The following is a 23,319-nucleotide window of genomic DNA, read 5'->3' on the forward strand; positions in this document are numbered from 1 at the left end:
CTCAAGGATGGTTGTGGTCTTGGTAGTGAAGAACCAAAACGCTATGGTGATGGTCTCGAAGAAGAAACAAAAGATGATGAAAATAATGAAGAAACTTTCTGCCTTGAATACACTGATAAATATTCTTTTGTGTGGAAAATCCACCTCGCAAAGCCAATTGTCGAGTCTCATGATTTTGTGCCTTTTCTGTCTAGCCAAAGAGGCAAGGAGGTGGTCTTCATGTAAAATGTCTCGAAATGCATATTCTGTCATTGAACCTCGCTTTTTGGGCTTTGGTGTAAGCCCATCTTGATCTCAGAAACTGTTTCTTTTAATCTTCAATTATAGATTTATTTATTTTCTACTTTGTTAAAACTATTTTAAACTTTAATTCTAAAACTTGTTTTAATTTTAATAATTCCAAGTGCTAGACATTTTAAAGTAATTACATATAAACCTTAGCAATAAAATCTTAGGTGTTATTTGAAACCTTGGACTTTATTTACCCTTAATTAATTGAAAACAAATATATTAGGAGACCCTCACAAAATAACCTGATTTTAATTAATACTCTTCTCACACCTGGGTGTAACGCCACTCGTAGGCTAATCCATCACGAGAGTGAAGACCTCCTCTCCTCTCAACCCCCCCTTCCCTGCGTGGAGGGTTCTTCTCCTAGGTGTGTGGACATGGCGTCCTACTACATGCTGCGTCCACTTTGCACCTCACATCTGCTCTATCCATCGCCTTCCCCCCAAGACAGGATTGTTTGTTTCAGGCTGCGCAGACAGAACGCAATACATCTATCATCTTTGCGGTGCATGAGGGACTGGAGACTCAGGGCCGTTTTCTCTTCCCCTCGAAAGCTCGCAGCTTCTTCTACTAGCTCTACTGTGATGGTGGTGCCGCATGGGAACTATCCCGGGCGCGTCGACGCTGTTGCGGACGCCGGCACAGAGGTAAGCGACCCTCCGCTCATTTTAGAGACACAGCTCGTCCCAAAGGAGAGCACCGCCCTGCACTCCAATGGCAGCGTCTCCAATGGCCCCGGTCCTTCCGACCTTGACTTCGAAATCTACGCCTCCAACTCCATGGAAGGCTTTGAACCCCCTCCCCCCCCTCGCATCCCCTTTGGTGGCCCCTTTGAAGATTACTATGGTGAGGTCGTTGGTGAAGACTACATCCCTAAACAGGAGAAGCCGACCAGTAGCTTCCTCATGTTTCTGGACTCTCTCAATGCCAAGAGGGCCGAAGAGGAGGCTAACGCTGAGAAAAACCCTAAAAAGCCTCTTTTTTCTCAGAGCAGACCTGTGCCATCTGCTAGACAAAATAGGCCTCTTTTTTCCGATAACAGACCCTTGTTCCCCCAATCGGAACAGTCAGCCACCACCACACAGCCAACTGCTGAAGAAAAGCCTTTGCTCCCCGAGACCAGGCCTTTGTTAGCTCAGAGCAGCAATGTGCAGCAAACCACTGATGCCAGCAGCAGGCCTCTCATTCCTCAAAATAGGCCTGTCGATGTAACCCCATCTTTTCCTCAAAGCGGGCCCTCTGAAGTGAGCAAGGAGCAGAATGTTTTCTCCCAACAGACTAGAAGCGAGGAAGAATCAAAGGAGCGAAACCCTCCCTTCTCTCAGACCAGCACCGCAGAACAGATGTCCAGCAGTGGAAGGCCTTTGTTTCCTCAAACCAGGACAGTGGAAGGCTCTCAGGGTCCCTTGCGCCCCACAACCAGGACCACAGATGAGGTGAGGGATAGTTTCAGGCCTTTGTCTCCCCAAACTAGGATGGGAGAACTGCCAAAGGGCAGCAGTGTGCTATCTTCACCTCAAACTAGGAGCCCAGAAGAAAACAAAGACAGCAGCAGGCCCTTTTCCACTCAACCCAGGGTCACTGAAGAACCAAGGGACAGCAACAGGTCTTTATCTCCTCAGTCAAGGGCAACTGAAGAAACCATGGGCAGCAGGCCTTTGTCTCCCTCAACAAGGTCATTCGAAGACACCAGGGACACTAGAGGGTCTTTGTTCCCTCAAACCAGGTCTGCACAGGAGATCAGGGACAACTCTAGGTCTTTCTCCCCGCAAACAAGACATGATGAAGAAGTCAGGGAAAGTAGCCAGCCTTTGATTCCTCAGTCCAAGCCTATGGACGAAACTCGGGACAGCAGTGGGCCGGCATTTCCTCAAAGCAGGCCAGTTGAGGAAATTAGAGACAGCAGGAGGCCATTTGAAGATTTTAGAGACAGCAGGACGTTGGTCTCTCAAAGTAGACCTTTGGAAGAAACAAGGGATGTCAGGCCATTGATTCCCCAAAGTAGGCGTGTGGAAGAAACTAGGCCATTGGTTCCCCAGACAAGGTCTGTGGAAGAAACAAAGGACAGCAGTCAGTCCATTTCCTCTCAAGCTAGATCTTCAGAAGAGACCAGTAGGAGCAGTAATTCATTGCTCCCCCAAACCAGGCCAATTGAATCAACCAGTGACAGCAGGACTTCATTTGCACAAACCAGGCCAGCGGAAGAAACTACGGACAGCAGCAGGCCTTTGTTTTCTCAATCCATGCCCCTGGAAGAAATCATGGACAGCAGCAGGCCCTCGTTTCCTCAATCCGGACCTGTGGATGTAAAGAGGGACGATGGCCGACCTTTGTACCCACAAACTAGGCCTGCTGAAGGGATAACAGACAGTACGCAATTGTTTTCTGGAAGTGGAGAAACCATGCCGCAGAATGCATGGACTAGTGAGACATCTAAGCCGCATGTTGGCCAGGTGAATGGAGTGACGTCTGCCGAGCCGGGAAGCCCAACTCTTACCGGTCCCGCCACAGTCACAAATGCTCCGGATGACTCTGTGGAAGCTGTTCTGAAGTCACAGTTCTATGAGCCAAGGGAGGGGGATATCATCTTAGGTGCAGTTACTTTTGCTAATGATCAGGAATTGGATCTAGAAGTTGGAGCCAAGCTGCCTGCACTGATGTCGTTGAGGGACTTCCAACCATTTCCTCAGATTGTAGACAACATCTTTTTTAAACTTCCGTCAACTGATGGCAGCAGTCAGACACTTGAAGGGTTTGTTGCACCCCATGGGAAAAGTTTACTTGTTGAAGACAAAGCTGCTAATGATGGTTCTTATCGCGATGAAATGGTTGACATAGGTACTGTTGTCATGGCTGAAGTCCAGGGCAGAGCCATCACAGATGGCAGAGCTATTCTTTCATGCAGATTACCAGCTCGAAGACTTGCATGGCATCGCATTGAGCAGGTTTGTGCTTCTAGTAAGTGCTTTGTTTGTACTGTGTATCAATAGAAGGGATGCTGGGAGTCTAGGTTGAAGTATTTATTGCCATTAATGCGTGTACGCTTCCCACAGAGTTCTACCCTCCTTCCTGAAAAGAGAGTAGAGGGGAACACAGGAGACACACCTAAACCATACTTGCATTGCTTTGCAGACTGATCTTTGATTAGTGGTGTATTTGTGCACAATAGGGATACTAGGGGAGTGGTTTTTGATCCTGGAGGAGGTAAGTGGCTTGTGACACGTTCAGAAGGCCACCACATTAACCAGCTGTGCCTTATCATCGTCATGGAGATGAAGACATTTAACCCCATCTTGAGCTATTACTTTTTCTGCCAAGAAACATGCAGGCCTTTGAAAAAAGCTTTTGATGAGCAACCCTTGTCAAGCAATGGCTTTTGGCGGGCACGAACTTGCCATTTGGCGAGCTTGCGAGTATCATTTTGTTTGAGGCAGCTTTCAGCATCCATTAGCAAGACATTCTCATCAAAAGTCAACGGGCGGTATTGGTTAAGCTCAATATAAGACTGGACAAGTCTTTTGGCCTCTGCAACACGCTCGCACAAAGCACCCATATAGAATTTTCCATAATCACGAGTAAGCAATTGCATTCGAGAGAGAAAATTACACCAAGCAATGTCTATGTCATCATGCATTTGTAATAGAAGAGGCTGGATAGCCGAATGGACCAAGTCAGCAAAAGAAGCATGTGTAAAGTCTTGCCCAATAATGCGTAAGAGCGTTATGCCGAAAAGTGAACCCAGGAGTGGTTTACATAAGTTGACGCCACAAATCAGAAGCATGCAAAACCGCAAGCATCCTATTCCATTCATCACGCTCAGCACACAGCATGTGAGAATGGTGAGGAGTTATCCTCGTAATCCGGAGAATTGTTGAAGTCTCCAGTGAGAAAAGCATTTGCAACCCAAGGATCAGCACAAATAGAACACCATAACTCAGCCCGTTTGAGAGAGGTCTGTGAAGCATCAAATTCAATAGTTGCATTGCATTTGCATTGAAACCAATCTCTTTCTCTTAAGTGTTTCTAAGTGAAGTTTAGTTAAGCCTAAGGTTGTTTTACTACGATCAATTGCTCCCATGTCACATTGGTATCAGAGTGTTACAAGGTAGCTAGCCTTAGTTCATGTTCATTCCATAAGTCATTCAATAAAGCATCATGACAGTTGCTTCCGCTCGGTTAATTCCATTTCTAGGCCATCCTTAGGGTTTTCCCCTTAGGCATGCATCAGTAACCCATTCATTTGCATTCTTGCATAGCATATAGGGTAGCACATGGCTTGCATCCATATAGAAGTCATCCTAGCAATCCAGTAAAGATAGTCAGTCTAAGTATCTTGCATCTACAAGTCATACATGATTTACCCATGAGTTTTGTGGGGAAGAATGACATCCATCATCAAAGGAGCAAATGGAGTTTGGGGCTTCAACTGGCATCAGCAGGGGGTTTTCTGTAACATGCGGAAGCTCTAGGAGTCTTCTTTCAGCCCTAAAATTCAGTATATTCATATGATACAAAAAGGTACCCTACATCTACAGCCATAGGCTACCTTGAAAAGGTAGTGAAATACCTGCTCTAATCCTAGTCTAGACCCACACCCAAAGGGGGAGTGAATGACACTATCAATGAGCACATGTGCCTTTTATGGGCCCTTGGACCCCTTGGAGTGCTGGCCAACTGGTCATAATTTCCATGTCCTGATGTGCTTGCAGTCGCCTTCCTCTTGTACAGTTGACTCTCCTCTGGTTTAGCCAACAGACTCCTTCATGCAGCCGACAACATCCTCTTCATGTCCTTCTCCTACTCCCATACTACCACATCTGCACTTTATGCTCCAATTCCTGGTTCTTATCATCTTTTTCTGGCTACTCCCTCTAGACTAGCATCAGGATATGTCCATGGGCAAACATGCACATGACATTTTCTTCCACATAAGAAGACAGAATAAGAAGAGAGAAGTGGCTCCAACATTGCCTCGGGAGGCTCAGAGTTCCATGACCGACGGAGATGGTGAGTGAAAGGATTCCATAGATAGGTCAGTGGTGATTCAGTTTTTTCTAAGCAGATTTATTAGCATTTGCCATGGAGTTCTCGCAATGGAGAAGTCTTTGGCTCAAAGGATTCAACTCCTACAGTTGACCTTAGTCCACGGGTTGTCAGGTGTACCACCTAGCAACAGTTCAGCAGAGGGGAATGTCACGCGCATACCCAGTTGGTGTAACTTGTTTGAACACAATGCTAATCAATACACTTAAATACACTAAGATTTGATGGACACTTGCTCAAATAAAAGAAGTAATTTGCTGAATTGACAAGAGACACACAATGAGCCGGAATGGCCGACCCCTTCCTCAAATAAAGTATATTGATCTTGGGAGAATCAAGTACATAGTGTCGTGGGCTTTTCTGACCAAATTTCCATACCAATGCATATGAATACATTATTGCAACCAAGTGGTTATCGATGTAGACTTGCAATCCACACTACCCTCTCAAGTTCCCATGTTTCCTACCATCTGCTTTCTATTGTTCCACCAACACATGGTAGCAACAATCTGCAAGAGAGCACGTAGGACAAGAGAACACTACACAGGGTATGTGATCTTGTAATCCGGTTCCTTCCTCTTGCTACTTGCTTCCATATATTAGCATAGAAGCTTACCAAATGCAAGTAGAGTCGATGACAATGGAAGTCTTCGCAAAAGAAGACCTTGGAGTGTTGAGGTCTTCGATTTGTCGTATTTCTTCGCGACAAAAGTCTTCAAGAGGATGAAGGGAACCTTGGGCAAGCTTCCCCTATGGTTTAACTTGAGAAAGGAGGGCTGAAATTAGGGTTTTCAGCAAAAAGACCAGAAATTACAGTAATAAAGAGAGATGTTTTGCTGAATTTCAGTCATTGGGAGTGTGTAGGAGAGTGATTAGCATCCGGAAACACTCTTGGAAGGAGAAAGTGCAGAAAATGCAGCTCAACAGGCCTCATGAAGGAGGCGCCCATCTCTAGAGAGAGGAGGAAGAGTGAGGTGGTGGGTTGTCCAGTGTAGGTGGTAGGCAGGTGCTATGTGGAGCAAGCTAGAGTGGACACATGGCTGGTTACTCCCTTTGTACAAGGAGGATAAGGTCTGGGCGGTGGACATTGGGTTATGTCCACCTCGAGACATTAGTGTGTGAACATCGGGTTGGTCATGATTTATAAGTGAGGTTTGGTCGCCCAAAACTTAATGAAGTGTGTATACGCTCGCTTATAAATTAGTGCTAGCTCCTAAGGCTAGGTTTATGATCAACACTTATCACCTGTCACATGCCACATAACCATGTTAGCAGACAGTTTCATACTCACGGTTTGCGGACGGGCGTCCCCTTACCCGGAACTACACATTGGTCAAGCAAGCATGAAAACAGCATGCAATTTCAATTGCAAGCAAGCACATAAAGATGCTATGCAATGCAGCATTGGTATGGACAATCCCTGTTCATGAGACTATACCAAAATAGACGTGCTCTAGGCAAGTACACAAAGTACTAGACCCAATGAAACACCAATCCACCAGGCATGTACACAGAGGCACAAGGTCCAACGGAAAGCCAAGTCCACAGTATCACATGAGTGGCATCAATCCCCGACACACTTAATTCATTGACATCCATGGAAGGTATGAGAAATATAGAAAGTGGAATCAATACACAATGGAAAGGGGTATACAAAGAAGAATCTATTATGAGGTCTACCTCCATTAGTTTAGGGACTTGCAGATGAAAGCTATAAAGATGGATCCCACTACTCTTTTGGGGTTCTTCGTAACTGGTTTACCAGACTACCGTTTACAGGTTAAAAATAACAAATGCAGAACATTGGACGAAGCCATTCATTCAACTCGTATCTATGATGATACAATGGTCTCTTCCAAGTCTAAACCCATTCTCGTGCAGGGGAACAAGCATAAAAGAAAGTTCTCCACACCTATGGTTAACACGACTGAAGGAAAGTCTTCGGACCAACCTTCGAAGAATTCAAGTTCGACACCAGCGAAAAAGAAACGACTCCTTAGGGCTTTAAAGCTCAAGAAGGAAGGACGTTATTTTATCTGCGAAGAAAAAGAACACATGCGTAACAAGCGCCCAAAGCAAAAGGGTGCAAAGACCAACGCAGGACCCAAGCCAAAGGCAGCTAACCAGTTGTCTTTGACAGGTACGTCAGTTACTGTACTTTCTCGCCCTAGTGCATGTTCTGTTTGTCTGTTTAACTCTAAAGTATTTGGCTTGCATGATCTTCCCCGAGTTTATGGAGAAGTGAATGGCCATAAAATTCACATTCTTCTAGATCCTGGCAGCTCACACAACTTTGTTAACTACAAACTTGTGCAGAAATTGAGTCTTGATACGACACCCAGCGATCATACCTATGAGGTATGCCTACCTGCGAGAAGGCAAGTATGGAATCGAAAGGTGGAGATTCTTCCAATCCAGATTCAGGACTAGAAAGATACTCTGGAATGCTATGTTATGTACCTAGAAAATGTAGACTTGTTATTAGGGATTGAGTGGTTTAAGACTCTTCAAGTCCAGATAGATTGGTGTAGTCATAATTTTTCTTTTCAGCATAGGGACATCTCGTATAGTATTTTAGGTGATTGTATTCATCTCTCTCAGGGACCTCTTGTAAATACAGTTGATTTTGGAAATATAATAGATTCTTCTTTGTATACCGCTTTCCATTGTGTATTGATTCCACTTTCTTCCTTTCTCATCCCTTTCATGGATGTAAATGAATTAAGTGCGTTTGAAAGCAAAGAATTACAAAAGATACTTAATTCGTTTCAAGATGTATTTTCTAAGGAACTGCCATCGGGTTTACCACCTGAAAGGGCAGTAGATCATCGTATTGACTTAATCCGTGGTGCCCATCCTGTCAGTATTCCACCTTACAGGATGAGCTAAGCTGAGGAAGATGAGTTGGCTAAACAACTCGAAGATTATTTGAGGATGGGCCAGATCCGTCCAAGTAAATCACCTTGGAGTACACCTGTGTTGCTTAGGAAGAAGAAGGACAACACCTAGAGAATGTGTATAGATTACAAGCGATTGAACAAGCTGATAATTAAGAACCGTTATTCTCTCCCTAGATCAGATGACCTGATTGATCGGTTATCATTAGCAAAATATTTCACGAAGATAGATTTACGTACTGGCTATCACCAGATACGTATTTATGAAAGGCATGTCGAAAGAACCGCCTTTCGGACTAGGTATGGCCATTACGAGTTTCTCGTATTACCTTTTGGGTTAACCAATGCTCCAGTCACTTTCCAGCAAATGATGAACGATCTTTTTCGTGAACATTTGGGAAAATTTATGGTGGTATTCCTGGATGATATTTTGATATATAGTCGTACTCTTGAGGATCATGTTAGACACCTCACGATTGTCTTATCTATTTTAAGACAGAATCGACTATATACTAAATTAAGTAAATGTGAGTTCTTTATGACAGAAATCATTTACTTGGGACACAAGATCACTAGAGATGGATTGAGCATTGACTATGACCGAGTTTAGAAGGTTCTGGATTGGCCTATACCGCGAACAGTGAAACAACTTCGTTCTTTTCTCAGTTTTGTTGTTTTTCTTCGGAGATCTGTGCGAGAGTACTCTCAACTCACACTACCGATGACGGACTTATTGAAAGGTCGTGGACGTAAGTCAAATCAATCTATCACTTGGAATAACGATTTGGATATGGCTTCAGACTTTTGAAAGATAAAGTCAAGGAAGCACCTATCTTAGCATTACCTGATCCTAGTCGGCCTTATGTTCTTGAAACTGATGCCAGTGACTATGCCATCGGGGCTGCTCTATTTCAAGATGGTAGACCAGTTGCTTTTGAAAGTAAAAAGCTAGACGACACTCAATCTTGTTGGCCAATCCTTGAGAAGGAGCTTTATGTTGTGATTTATGCTCTCAAGGTTTGGAGACATTATTTATATGGCTCCAAGTTTGTGGTATTGACTGATCATGAGTCAATCAAGTATGTATGTGATGCGGATAATTTGAGAGGAAGGAAAGCTCGTTGGACTGAGTTAATGCAAGATTTTGATTTTGAGATCCGTTATCGAAAAGGGTCCATGAATAGTGTTGCAGATGCACTTAGTCGAATTAGAAAGGTGAATACTTTGTCATTCACCGAGATTTCTACTGACTTATTTCAGTCATTGAGAGGGCTTTGCAGGTTTGATAGTTATTTTGGTCCATTTTGGTAGAAGATCCAGGACGGGGAGCTCATTGATTGACCAAGACTCAATGATTGAACAGTTTACTATTCAGGCTGCAGGAGGCTAGTGGATGATTCGGAATGGTTTACTATTCCGTAATGACAAAATTTGTGTACCACAGATCCCGGACATTAGGTCCAAGATTCTTAAGAAGTGTCACGACGCCTCTTTTGCTGGACACCTTGGGATACACAGGACGCTATCATTAGTGAAACACACTTTTTATTGGCCAAAGAAGAAAGGGTATGTAGAAGATTATGATCTCAAGTGTCAAATTTGTCAGGTAAATAAAGCTGAACGCTTTAGACAGGCTAGGCTGTTGCATCCTTTGCAAATCCCAGGTAATAAATGGGAAAGTATTTCCATGGATTTTATTACCGGATTGCCAAGAACACATCAAGGCCACGATTCTATTTGGGTTGTGGTAGATCGCTTGACAAAAATGGCTAGATTTTTACCGACCCGAAAGACTATAATAGCTACGCAATTAGCACGGTAGTTTATCGAGCAATTGTTTAGACTGTACGGGTTACCGCAGGACATAGTCAGTGATTGGGACTCTAAGTTTACGAGTATTTTTGGAAACTTGTTTTTGTGAAGTTGGAAACAACTTTGAATTTGAGTTCCTTAGATCATCCTCAATTTGATGGCCAGATTGAAAGAGTGAACCAGATTTTGGAGGATATGCTTCGGGCACATGTATCCAAAAGAGAGAGTTCATGGGAGGATTATCTTCCTATGATAGAATTTGCTTATAACAGTACTAAGCATACGAGTACAGGTTTTAGTTCTTTCATGCTTATGTATGGTTTTCAACCTAGATCACGTGTTACAGTAGGATTCTCAGGACTTCAGCATGATGCAGCAGTAATTTTTTGCAAGATATGCAAGAAATGTTACAAGTTGCGGAGGAATCTATTAGAAGTGCTCAAGACCGAGACAGATTTTATTCTAATAGACATCATTCACCTAGAGAGTTCTCTGAAGGAACGATGGTGTATTTGTGAGTTCTGCAAGATTCCGAGACTTTACGGATAGGTCGATCTCCGAAATTATCCCCTAGATACTGTGGACCATTTCGTATTACACGACAGAATGGTTCAGTCGCATATGAATTGGATTTGCCTTCTCATGTGAAAGTCCATCTTGTATTTCATGTCAGTAGACTTAAGGAAGTACTAGGTGGAACAGACCAGTTGGTTACTCCTCAAGAAATCATAGATGTCGAGGACATGACATTTGTTCCACACGAACGTGAAAAGATTCTTGGATTTCGTGAAAGAAGATTGCGTAATACGCTTATCACGGAATACAAGATCAAGTGGAAGGATGTGTTAAGGAGGACGCTACATGGGAGACATTGACTACTCTTCAGAGAGATTATCCTGGCTTTTTAGTGAGCTTAGGAGTGAGCTCTTAGAGAAAGGGGAGTATGTCATGTGCACATGACAAAAACTCTAGCAAGCTTGGATATGGTGTGGGGAAAGAGAGAGTGCAGAAAACACAGCCATAGAGCCTCATGAAGGGAGACGCCAACTTCTAGAGAGAGGAAGAAGAGAGATGTCCACCCTCGGTGTTAGACAGAGACAGAAAGCTAGATGGGGTCTAGGCTAGGACTAACACATGGCCGGGTGCTCTCTTTGAACAAAGGGGATAAGGTATGGATATTGAGCTTTGTCTGCCTCGAAACATTACGGTGTGCAAACACAAGGTTGGTCATAATTCATAAGTGAGTTTTGGTTGACGGGGAGAAAACAGCAATTAGGGTTTAGAGATCATTCATGGGAGACATACACAGAGAAGCAAGGGAGAGAGAGAGAGAGAGAGTTGTGGGGATAAGTCAACTCATGAAAAGCATGAGTGTGTGACTCCCCTATCACACATGTATATTGCACTAGTACACATAGTGCACTTAGTACATTAAAAGTACTAAGTGTACTATGTACTATAACTTATGGGCTTGTACACACTATAAGGGTGGGCATAACGCCTTTACCCCAACAACCTCCCACTTAAAGGCAAAGTGCCCTTAAGTAAAGGAAAAGAAAAAATCAGCATGTACATGATAATATACAAGGCCATATCAAGGCTGAAAATGGCCTCATCCAATGCCCATCAAGTGTCTGCAATGAGCAAACCGCTCCGGAGGCAAACTCTTCGTCAACAGATCAGCCGGGTTGTCATCCGTATGAATCTTAACAAGCTGAATTTGCTTGTTCTCTATCACCTCTCTGATGAAGTGATACTTCACATCCACATGCTTCGTCTTTGCATGAAAAACAGGGTTCTTTGCCAACTGAATGGCACTCTGACTGTCACAATGCAACAATGGAATATCCCCTGTATAGCCCAAATCAACCACTAACCGAGATAGCCATAATGCCTCCTTGCAAGCCTCTGTGGCTGCAATATACTCGGCCTCTGTAGTAGACAAGGCAGTGCACTTCTGCATCCTGGATATCCATGACACAGCACCTCCTGTGAATGTAAATACATAACCGGTAGTAGACTTCCGGTTATCTGGATGACCGGCATAATCCGAATCCGTGTAACCATGCACTAATGCATCCTGTTTGCCAAAGCAAATGCACAAATCCTGTGTGCCCTTCAGGTATCTCATGACACCTTTCACTGCTTCCCAATGCTTCTTGCCAGGGTTGGCCATGTATCTAGAAACCACTCCCACTGCAAATGCAATGTCCGGCCTAGTAGCAACCATGGCATACATGAGACTGCCACAAGCTGAAGCATACGGAATCTTGGCCATATCAGCCCTGTCTCTATCTGACTGTGGGCTGTCCATAGCACTGAGTTTCACATATGGAGGCAAAGGAGTACTAGCTTTCTTCCCCCCGTCCATATTGAACCTCTGCAAGACTTTGCCAATGTATTCCTTCTGAGACAAATACAACACATGCTGATTTCTGTCCCGAAGTATCCGCATACCCAAGATGTGATTTGCATCACCCAAATCCTTCATATCAAAGGTTTCATGCAGCCTCTTCTTCAAAGCATCAATCTCTTTACGAGATTTCCCGGCAATCAACATATCATCAACATACAAAATGAGAATCAATAGACTGCCATCCAAAGCTTTCTTGGTGTACAAGCAGTGATCTATGTCACTTCTCCTGAATTTCTGTGATTTCATGAATGTATCAAATTTATGATACCATTCTCTTGGTGCCTGTTTGAGCCCATAAAGACTCTTTTTCAGCTTGCATACAAGCTTCTCCTTTCCACTCTCTGCATAACCCTCTGGCTGCTGCATATATATCTCCTCATGGAGATCACCGTGAAGAAAAGCAGTCTTCACATCCATCTGAATCAAGTCCAGATCATCATGCGCAACCAAAGCCAACACAGCTCTAAGTGTGGTCATTTTGACCACTGGAGAGAAGATCTCCTCAAAGTCCACACCATATTCCTGCTTGAAGCCCTTAGCCACTAACCTGGCTTTGTATCTTGGCTTAGCATCTGATGCAACTTTGAGCCTGTATACCCACTTGCATGGCAAAACCTTCTTGCCTGCAGGCAAAGGCACCAACTTCCAAGTTCCATTTTTGTGCAGAGAATCCATCTCTGACTTCATGGCACGCTCCCATAGAGCTTTGTCTGCCCTCTGTAAAGCCTCTTTATAACATGAGGGCTCCCCACAGTCAGTTAGCATCAAATAGTCAACCCCTGGAACAAACCTGTCAGGGACTCTGGAGGGTCTAGTGGACCTCCGTACCCAATGACCATCATTTGCAGGTTGCTGTCCAGCCTGCATATCACCCATTGGTGGCTCCTGTTCCATGCCATAAGGCTGAAAAATCATGCCCGGTATCTCCTCTAACTGTGGTATATCCATAGGGATATCTTCTGCCATATCTGGCTGTCCATTTGGACCATTTTCAGCACCATTTAAGGGCTGGTTTTCCTGCTGTAATGGCTGATTTACAGCCCTTTGTTGTTGTCCATGATGTCCATCGTCATCAAAGATGACTCTGCCAGGCTCCTGTTGCCTTGCAGGCTCCTTATACATGCATGTTTCATCAAAAATGACATCATTGCTGCGTATGATCTTTCTATTCATGGGATCCCAAAGTCTATACCCCATTTCACCTCTGTCACCATATCCTAGGAATATGCATTTATGAGACTTAGGATCAAGTTTGGTGCGCATTTCCCTGCGTATGTGCACGTACGCAACGCAACCAAACACTCTCAAGTGCTTGTATGACGGAGGCTTCCCTGTCCATACTTCTTCTGGCACTTTCCCACCAAGCCTCGTGTTAGGTGACCTGTTTATAAGGTGAACGGCTGTCATAACAGCTTCAGCCCAAAAACCATGAGGTAATGCAGCATGTGACAACATAGAACGGACCTTCTCCTGTATGGTCCTGTTCATCCTCTCTGCTGTCCCGTTTTGTGGAGGATCATAAGGAGTAGAGAGCTCCCTCTTGATGCCTTTAGCATCACAAAAGTCCTGAAACTGTTTGGACGTATACTCTCCACCATTGTCGGAACGCAAAGCCTTCAGTGTTTTGCCAGTTTGATTCTCAACAAGAGCAACAAACTTCTCAAACACTGAGAATGTATCACTCTTCAAACGAAGAGGATAAACCCACACCTTGCGTGTGGCATCATCTATAAAAGACACAAAGTATTTTGCCCCTCCCAAAGAAAGCTGAGGCATCTCACATACATCTGTATGCACAAGCTCTAACTGAGCATCTTTCTGTCCAAGAGCTTTCTTGTGGGGGCACTGTAGTTGCCTACCATATATACAATGCTCACAAAACTGAAAACTTGAAAACTTTAGAGAAGGCAAGTAACCCAAACGAGACAATTGCTCCATTCCCTTGACACTCATGTGTCCCAACCGGCTATGCCACATAGAGATTTCCGGCAGCTCGGTTGCATTTACATTAGCATGGTGACAAACACCTGCATGCATAAAGTAAAGAGTGTCCACCTTAGAGCCTCTGGCAACAACCAGTGAGCCCTTACTAATCTTCCACTTTCCACTACCAAATGTGGTAACATAATCAGCATCATCAAGCTGTCCAGTAGAAAGCAGATTCTTCTTGATCTCAGGCACATGCCTGACATCATGGAGCATAAGCTGTGAGCCATCTGAAAACACAAGTCTCACATCACCTCTGCCAAGTATCTTGCATGCATGGTTATCACCCAAATAAACCACTCCTTCATTGCCAGCAGTGTACCTGACAAACAAGTCTCTGCAACCTGTGACATGAAAGGAGGCACCTGAATCAATGATCCATGAGTGCATACCATGACCACCTGTAAGAAGTGAATGGGCATCAAGTGAAGACGTAAAGAGGACCTCATCCTCACTGCCACCTGCATGTGACACATTGATTTCTTCAATCTTGACTCCACTTTTGCCCTTCGGCTTTACATCTTTGGCTTCATCCTTGTCTTTGTCTTTGCCTTTTCCCTTTTCTTTTTGATCATTTTTCCATTTGTAGCATTGCTTTTTAATGTGTCCCTTCTTGCCACAATAATGGCATTCCAAATCCTTTTTGGAGCGAGACTTGCTCCTTCCCCTTTCTTGGCTTTTCCCCCTTTGCTGGGATCTCCCACGTGCATTCATTGCATTAGACTTGCCAACAGAGTTGTTTTTCCTGTTCATCTCTTCTTGAAGAAGAGCACCCTCAACATCTGCATATGACAGCATAGCATGCGAATTGCTAGTGGCTGTCCTGAATGTGTCCCAACTCTCTGGCAAAGTGCATAACAAAAAAGTGGCTTTGAACTCATCGTCCATTGCCAACTTTTGATTGATAACCTGGCTGACAATACCATTAAACTCATTGAGATGGGCTGTCATAGAAGCCCCTTCCTTCATCTGAAGACCTATGAGTTTCTTCAACCAATACACTTTGCTTGAGGCACTTTGTTGGGCATACAAGTCCTGCAATCTCTGCCACATTCCCCAAGCTGTCTTCTCTTCACGAATGCTGAAAAGTAATGAGTCTGACACAGACAACATGATAGTAGATCTTGCCAGCTCATCCATATCTTCCCACTCTTCAGCAGTAAGAGAAGCGGGCATAACACCCCTTTCTTTGATAGGCTTGTGCTGCTTTTTCTGGAGCAACACATTGTAGCACTGGGTTTGCCAAATATCATAATTCTGCGAGCCTTCAAGCTTCTTGATGTGAAGCAATGAAGAGCTCTCACCTGTGGTTGCCATAGCAAAATACAACCTGTAATGCCTGACTCCCTGCAAATGTGCAAACACTGCACCCAAGATGTGCAAACACTGCACCCAAAGCACACAAAGTGCTTACAAATGTTCTCCCAAGTGTTATCTTCCACTGCGGAAGCAAGAATGCAACTTTTCTCCCACTTTTTGTGATGAAAACACCAAAATCTGGTTGCTGCAGATTTTGGACAGCACCTTAAATGTGCTCTTTTGCCTCTCCAAAGTACTGTACAGCAGTACTAAGTGCTTACAAATGATGTACCAAACCTGTACCGGCAATTTCAGCAGCTGAATTTGAACCTTTTGATCACTCAAAACAATGTACAGCCATGCCCAAACATGCACAAAGCTGTGCCAAATCTGTACCAGCAGGTACAATAGCAATAAATGCTCTCCTGGCTGTCCAAATGAGTGAAAATCAGATTTTTTACAGTCACGAACACTGCATAAAACAGTCCCGAACAGAAATTGGGCAAAAGCCCCTTGACTGCAAGCTGATTTTTGAGGATTCAAGGCATAAAAGTCTCGCCTGCTGCTTTGCCAAGCTCAACAAGCATACAAACTTGAAAAGCCCCTTGATTTGAGATCAATTTCTGATCATGCATGGTACATTGGCGCACATGAAGGCATCCAGAGTGTTCACGATGCTTCCCCCTGGCCACATATACATCAAATACATGAAAGCCCCTTGATTTACAGGCACATTGAGTGCTTGTAAGGCATCAGCACATTATCCACAGCATCAAATGCGATTGCCTGCATGCAAATCAACCAAATCGGCACAAAAGCCCCTTGATTTGCACTGCAATTTGCTGCAATTTGCTGCAATTTTGCCCAAATGTGCAATTTTTTTACATCATACAGCATGTATGAGTGCTTAATTGCACAATTACATCAAAAGCCCCAAATTTCGACATCCAATTTCCTGCAAATTGATCCTGATTGTGACCAATGTCACCCAATTTTGCCAATTTTGCTCAAAAAATTGAGCAATTGGGCACCTGTATCTGCTCAATTGATTACTGTACTTGCTCAATTGCAAATCCCAAAAAAAAATTGAAGCAGAATACCTTGTATTTTTTTTGATTTACTCTGATTTGCAGGCGGGTTGTTGAATTTGGTGCTGCTGCAGAAAGATATTGATGCTGCTTCACTGCCTGCCAAGACAGTGCTCACAAATGGCCACCAACATTGGATTGAAAGTGAGCTCCTCTGCGAGAGCTTGCAATTCTGCCAGCAAATGAGCTACCTTTTCTTCTTCCAAGCCTTTTGTGTCCTTAAGCTCCAACACAGGTGGCTCACGTGGATGGGGAAGAACGTTGAATCACGGTGCAGTCACCTCCAAGAGCACGTTGTTGTTTCGTAGGAGTCGCAGCCTTCTCTTGTTTCGCCTAGCGCCTGCTGCCTACCGTGTAGCGCTATAGTAGCCAACGCCGCCTTCGCTTAGTGCTCGCTGACGTATTCGCTGTCTCCGCCTACTGCTGACGCCCGCCTGTGGTGCTGCCTTCGCTACACTCGCCTAGCGCCTATACGCCCAGCGCTAATGCGCTTTGCTCACACGCTTCCGCTGCTGGGCAGTCTATCCTCTTCGTCAGTCTTCGCTTGGCTGCTGGGCAGCTGGGGCAGCCCACGCTGATAGCTGGGCAGCAGTGGAGCCAGCCCACGCCTACTGGCTGGGCAGAGACCAGAAAAGATACAGCAGGCGAACTAGCATAAATTCAGCAGGCGACCAGCATCAATACGACCAGAACAGAATGAGAACCAGCAAAAGGGCAAACAATTCTTGATGAGAGGGAGGGGAATCGGTGACCAAGGCTCTGATACCAGTTGACGGGGAGAAAACAGCAATTAGGGTTTAGAGATCATTCATGGGAGACATACACAGAGAAGCAAGGGAGAGAGAGAGAGAGAGAGTTGTGGGGATAAGTCAACTCATGAAAAGCATGAGTGTGTGACTCCCCTATCACACATGTATATTGCACTAGTACACATAGTGCACTTAGTACATTAAAAGTACTAAGTGTACTATGTACTATAACTTATGGGCTTGTACACACTATAAGGGTGGGCATAACGCCTTTACCCCAACATTGGTTGCCCAAAACTTAAGTGTGTACACACTCACTTATAAATTAATGCTAGTTTCTAAGTCTCGGTTTTGACCAATACTTACCACTTTTCACATGCCACATAACCATGTCAATAAACAATTTCACATGCACGGTTCACGGGCGGGCGTCCCCTTACCCGGAACTACACATTGGTCAAGGAAGCATGAAATTAGTATTTAAATTCAATTTGTAGGCAAGCACATAAAGATGCTATGCAATGTAACATTGGTATGGACAATCTCCGTTCATGAGACTATACCAAAATAGATGTGTTCCAAGCAAGTACATGAGGTACTAGACCCAATGGAACACCAATCCTCTAGGCATTTCCAAGTAAGTACACACAGGCACAAGTTCCAACGGAAAGCCAAATCTGCAATATCAGATGAGTGGCATCAATCTTGAGTATCACACGAGTGGCATCAATTCCCTGCATAACAACCACGGATGTCAATCCAATGTATACACATGATGAGAAAGCACAAGTGGACCAATTGAGTGGTCAAATGGTGACACCTTCTTCCCAGATGATACTATTTGTGTGTTGGGTGTTGTTTTGGAAAGGGTATCTATAGGGACATTCTTTGGGTCCACAGATGTACTTGAGTAACCAATGTTTTACTTACCTTCATTGAGGCATTTGTACTAGCCTTCCATGAAGCTTATGCCCAAGACTGGGGGGTAAAGTGTTGTGGGGTTATTCCAGATCTTCCCAAGTATAGTAGAGCGCAATGCTTTTTGTAGCACGATTTTACCTTTGGCGTAGTGAGTGATAGGATCTTAGAGTAGTTGGATATTCCATGCAGTCTGTGGTTGACGTAGTATCAGTTCCTATCCTCGGTTTGTCGGTGGGCAGACGAAGATGAATCAAGCCTTGATAGAGATGTTGTATGCATATGTCTCCAAGGGACCATTGGATTGGGAGATGTAAATCCCTATGGTCGAAATTTGTGTATGATGTACTAAGCATATGACTGGTAACAATTAGTTTTATGTTTTGTATGGCTATTAGCCTATTCCTTGGAACTTAAAGCATGTATCTAGGCTTAGCTTGGTCTTCCTAGTTGGAATACAAGGAATTGCAGCTCATGCTAGACATTCTATTAGAGGTGTTCTGGATAGGACACATTTTGGCTTGATAGGACATTCTTCGGGGAGTACTACCTGGGATGAGGATTCGGGAATTGCAGCTCGTGCTAGACATTCTATCAGAGGTGTTTTGGATAGGACACAATTTGGCCTGATAGGGACTTTCTTTGCCAAGTACTTACCCGGGATGAGGATGCTTGATTATACTTATGTATTGAGAAATATTTGATTGTTCTGAGATTTTGATACAAGGAAGCATGTCATGTTATCCCCTAGGTATAGTGAATTTAACTACTGGTGTTTTGGGATTTGAACTCGTGCCCTTGGGTTACAAGCATGGTTTTGGTCTTTATTAGTAGCTCCCTTTCATTTCGTCGGCTTTATGTAGGTTTAGCCAACTGTATTTATATTTTTCATGTGCTTCTGTAAACTCTTTCTTTGTACAATCTGGAACAAGACCCTCAATTTTCCAGCAAGAGTCCAACAATCTTTTGGTATTTTTCCTTATCAAGCAGTAAGGAGTATAATGACTGAATTGAGTTGGATCTCTTAAAAGCATAATTATGGGAAATAGCAGGAATGATATTTTTGAGGGAGCGAAAACGGGGAAATCACATGTCAGCAAGGGAGATGCAAGCAAGGGAGAGGTCTAAGGAAGAGGAACAGGAAAAGGCGTGATAGGAGAGGAAGGGAGAGTAGGAGAAAGGAGATAAGAAAGTAGCTTCATTTGGGCCTGAATGGGGAGATTTATAAGGGTAGGTGTCTGAGAAATAGCCAAAACGGTAAGGACGAAACTGCTGAAAATGGCCAAAATGAACTGCTTCAAAAGATGGAGACAGCTGAATTACTTGAAACGTGTGCCTCGGCCAGTGAACGAACGAAACTGCCCAGTTCGTTGGAACCTTCTTTTTCGGGCATTTCCCAGAACTATGCAGGATTGGGGTATACTTCATCTCTGCTTCTCGGCAAAACTTCTTTCTGACATCTTGTTGTGGTAATTATGGGTAGATATGAGTCTTGAGTGTTTGCCTACCCAGAGTCAAGGCGTGCATCCTCATCATAAAATTGTTGTTGTGATGCTAATGTGACGCTTTCCTGTCCTACCACAGCTGATGCGGTTGGGCGAGATAATCCAACTTGAAATTGTGCAATGGAATGAAGGGGGGCTCCTGGGCTATCTGGAGGTAATCTTTGTTCTTGATGTTGTGAGTTTGCTAATAGCTGCAGTTCTAGCATTTTTGTTTGCAGGGTGTGCATGTGTGCTGATTGCTGCAACTGTTTTGCAGGGCGTGCGTGCTTTTATACCAAGGTCCGAGCTTCTTCGGAGGCCGGAGAGCACCTCTGTGCTGAAGGATTATGTGTGTCAAATCACTTCTATTGTGGCGCCATGCTAGTGAGTTTGAGTTTGAGTGATTAGCTTTAATATTACCTTTTTGTTTTTTTTTCAGGTTGGCAGAACACTTTCGGTAGCAATAATTCAGGCTGATAAACAGGCGTCGAATTGTATCTTAAGTGAAGTTAAACCCTGGGTATGCTTCATTTGTTCAAATGCTCTGTTGTTCTTGCTGTCTGTGGCAGCCAGAGGAAGGGGCCCTCGGGGGGGGGGGGGGCTGTGGGGGTTGGGGGAGGACTGGGTCTAAGCGTTCCATGTCATGTTGCTGCTCAAACACAATTCGGTCCTATCAGCAGCCAGCGGGGTCTTTTTAAGAGCTTACCCTCCTATGCTTTCTTTGTTCAAATTGGACTTTAATGGATTTTGTGGAGCCACTCGGCACTCACTCTTTGTGCCCTGAAGGGAGTTTCACCTTTATTCAAAAGGGTTCTCAGATGGGGAAAGTGGAAAAGGGATCAGGGGGCAAGGTTTTTTTTTTTGGGGCGCTGCCTGGTTGGTTATAAGGCTTTGTGGCATACAGTGCTCCTCTTGCAGCTGTTTTGCTGCAAGACGAACACTATTTCTTGTTTGTTCAATAGATGAGAAATTATATGCTGGGAGACCTTCACAAGGCGTGATCACTACTTGTTTGTTCTAACAGATGAGCAAGAACCTCCAGCTTGGGACGGTGCATGATGTTACTGTCACAAGGATCTATCCTTATGGCATGCAAGTAGAAGTTGACGATACAAGGATCAGGTATTCTGAGAGCCGTGTTAAGTGCTGCCAGTGGTCATACTGGTCTCATGTTTTTACAGCAAATATGTTGAGTTGTAATCTAGGGCTCGAATCTAATACAGGCAATTTTGTTTTACTGATGCAGAGGTTTTGTGCATATTTCAAATATTTCAAAAGAGTATGTGAGTTCAGTGACAAGTATTTTCACAGAAGGCGACAAGGCTAGAGCTATGTTGATAAAAGGCCGAAATCCAGGCCAAGTCTCATTTAGGTAAGCAGGTCATTCTGAGGACACACACACACACCCACCCCAAATTCACAAACCAGCAACAGCAGCTATATTAGCTTTGCGGGATTCTTTTTTGGGTTTTTTTTTGGAGAGGCATTAACTTTCAATTCATATTTTTATCTTTAAAAAATTGCAGCATTGCGGACTTGGAAAGTGACAGGGGTCTGATTTTCCGGGATAAAGAGGTGATGTGTCTCAAATCGTATTTGTTAACCTGGCTTGTCATAGCGTTTTTGCTCAGCTCACATATGCTTTTGTTTGATTGTGGCAGCAAGTATTCCAAAATGCTGAAGAAATGGCAAGGAGCTTTCGAGAAGGTCTATCAGAACAAGAGCGGCAGATTTTTGGCATGGCAGCTAGTGACGCCAGCCTTGATTTCCAAGATCTAGGTATTGCCAATCTCAATTGGCTGCACTTAGGGGATGTGATAAACCCTTCGATATAGGTGGATACCGTATTCTGCTCTCAAGGAAAAGAGGCAAAACCAAGCTCTTTGCCAAATTATATCAACTCTGTACCTCTCCACTCTTGAGAGGATTATTGCTGTGAGCTTTTGTAGAGATTTACTGGGTTGCAGTTGCGACAATTTTCTGCATTTGGTATTTAAGGAAATGCAATCTGCTGAGAGGAGTATTGCTTTGATAGAGCTGTTGCAGGAACTCATAGGAATTCACTCGGTTGCAGTTCGACAATTTTCTGCATTGTTTTTTTAGGAAATGCATTCGGTCTTGAATGAAGCAGGAATTTCATTTTGGGACGGTAAGTTGCATTGTTCAAGGTTCAGCTTTTGGGAATTTCCTCAGGCATGCTGAACTACTGAGGTTTAAACATGCAGTTATGGTCAGCCAAGAGAGTCCTTTTTGGTGTGATAATGAACTTGTGTGTGTGTGTGCGCGCGCGTGCGTGCACCTGCGTGTGTGATAACCACAAGCATAAATTGTTACAAAAGAAAATTGGGTATTTATAAAAAATCCAAATTGGAATGTACAATCTTTGGAGATGTAGTAATTCCTCCAGCTGGGTGAAATACATTCTCAAAATGCTTTTTGTACAAGCTTCTTAACTTTCCTTATACAATTATGTGTTGTGCATGGGGAAAAAGCTCATGCAAAATAAAAGAATTGTATGGGGAAAGTGAAATCAGGTGTCAATAGAGGTTTACACATGAAAGTATGTAGGTTTCTGAAGGTATTTGGCATGGCTGACTGCAAGTCAGTGGTGGCACATCCATGAAGGTTGCAGTGGCCTTTTTACCATAAGGCAAGTTTGCTAAATACCAATGCTAGCAAAGCTCTTTATAGAAAGTTTGAGCAAAATTAATACAACGGAGTCAATAGTATGTCATGGTTTAATCAGAGGACTTTTGCTTTATAGAGATTACAAGGTTAGTAAAGTTAAGTGTAACCCCATGAGGTCTATCATCTATATGATAAGTGTGTTTTAATGTGCAAATATTGTGAGAGATTTTGTGTGCAACGTAGAGTGGAAAATCTGCTAGGTATTTGTTGCGAAAAAAGTAAAGGTTTCGAATTATAGTGGTAACATCTCAATTTTGTCGATTTGAGTATGTGGGAGTGGGTGTGAGAGTGTGTGTGCACACGTGCATGAGAGGAAGAGTAACCGTTTGAAATTATAGTGGGTATTATTGTCATCAGGATTTCAACCTGAACTGTGTGTGGCAGTAAGTGAATGTGTTTTTGTGTGTGTGTGTGTGTGTGAGAGAGAGAGAGAGAGAGAGAGAGAGAGAGAGTGTGTGTGTGGGAGAGAGAGGTCCTTGCATATACATATCACTCACGAGAGTCATTTGAGGCACAAGTTTTTTTTTTTTTTGTTGCGTAGTAGAAGAAAGGGCTCAGTATGGTGGCGAGCTTCTTCATGTGTCGGGAGGTTGAGTTTTCTCATGCAAAAGAGAATCACTTGCAACTGTGCATGGGTTGCTACAAAGA

General features: G+C 43.8%; 1 protein-coding gene across 1 annotated transcript; it reads left to right on the forward strand.

Moving 5' to 3' along the window:
- Positions 1 to 548: 548 nt before the first annotated feature.
- LOC147636723 (uncharacterized) lies at positions 549 to 22,217 on the forward strand. The gene is made up of 8 exons (XM_086800205.1): positions 549 to 3,236; positions 20,084 to 20,158; positions 20,261 to 20,332; positions 20,423 to 20,503; positions 21,008 to 21,105; positions 21,230 to 21,355; positions 21,510 to 21,558; positions 21,645 to 22,217. Exons 1-8 carry the CDS (start codon positions 669 to 671, stop codon positions 21,816 to 21,818), a joined length of 3,243 nt encoding a protein of 1,080 aa, XP_086656331.1. The 5' UTR covers positions 549 to 668; the 3' UTR covers positions 21,819 to 22,217.
- The last annotated feature ends 1,102 nt before the right edge of the window (positions 22,218 to 23,319 follow it).

The sequence above is a fragment of the Cibotium barometz genome, chromosome 7 (assembly GCF_041138505.1).
Source record: "Cibotium barometz isolate CiBa-2024 chromosome 7, ASM4113850v1, whole genome shotgun sequence".
NCBI classification, from domain to species: Eukaryota; Viridiplantae; Streptophyta; class Polypodiopsida; order Cyatheales; family Cibotiaceae; genus Cibotium; species Cibotium barometz.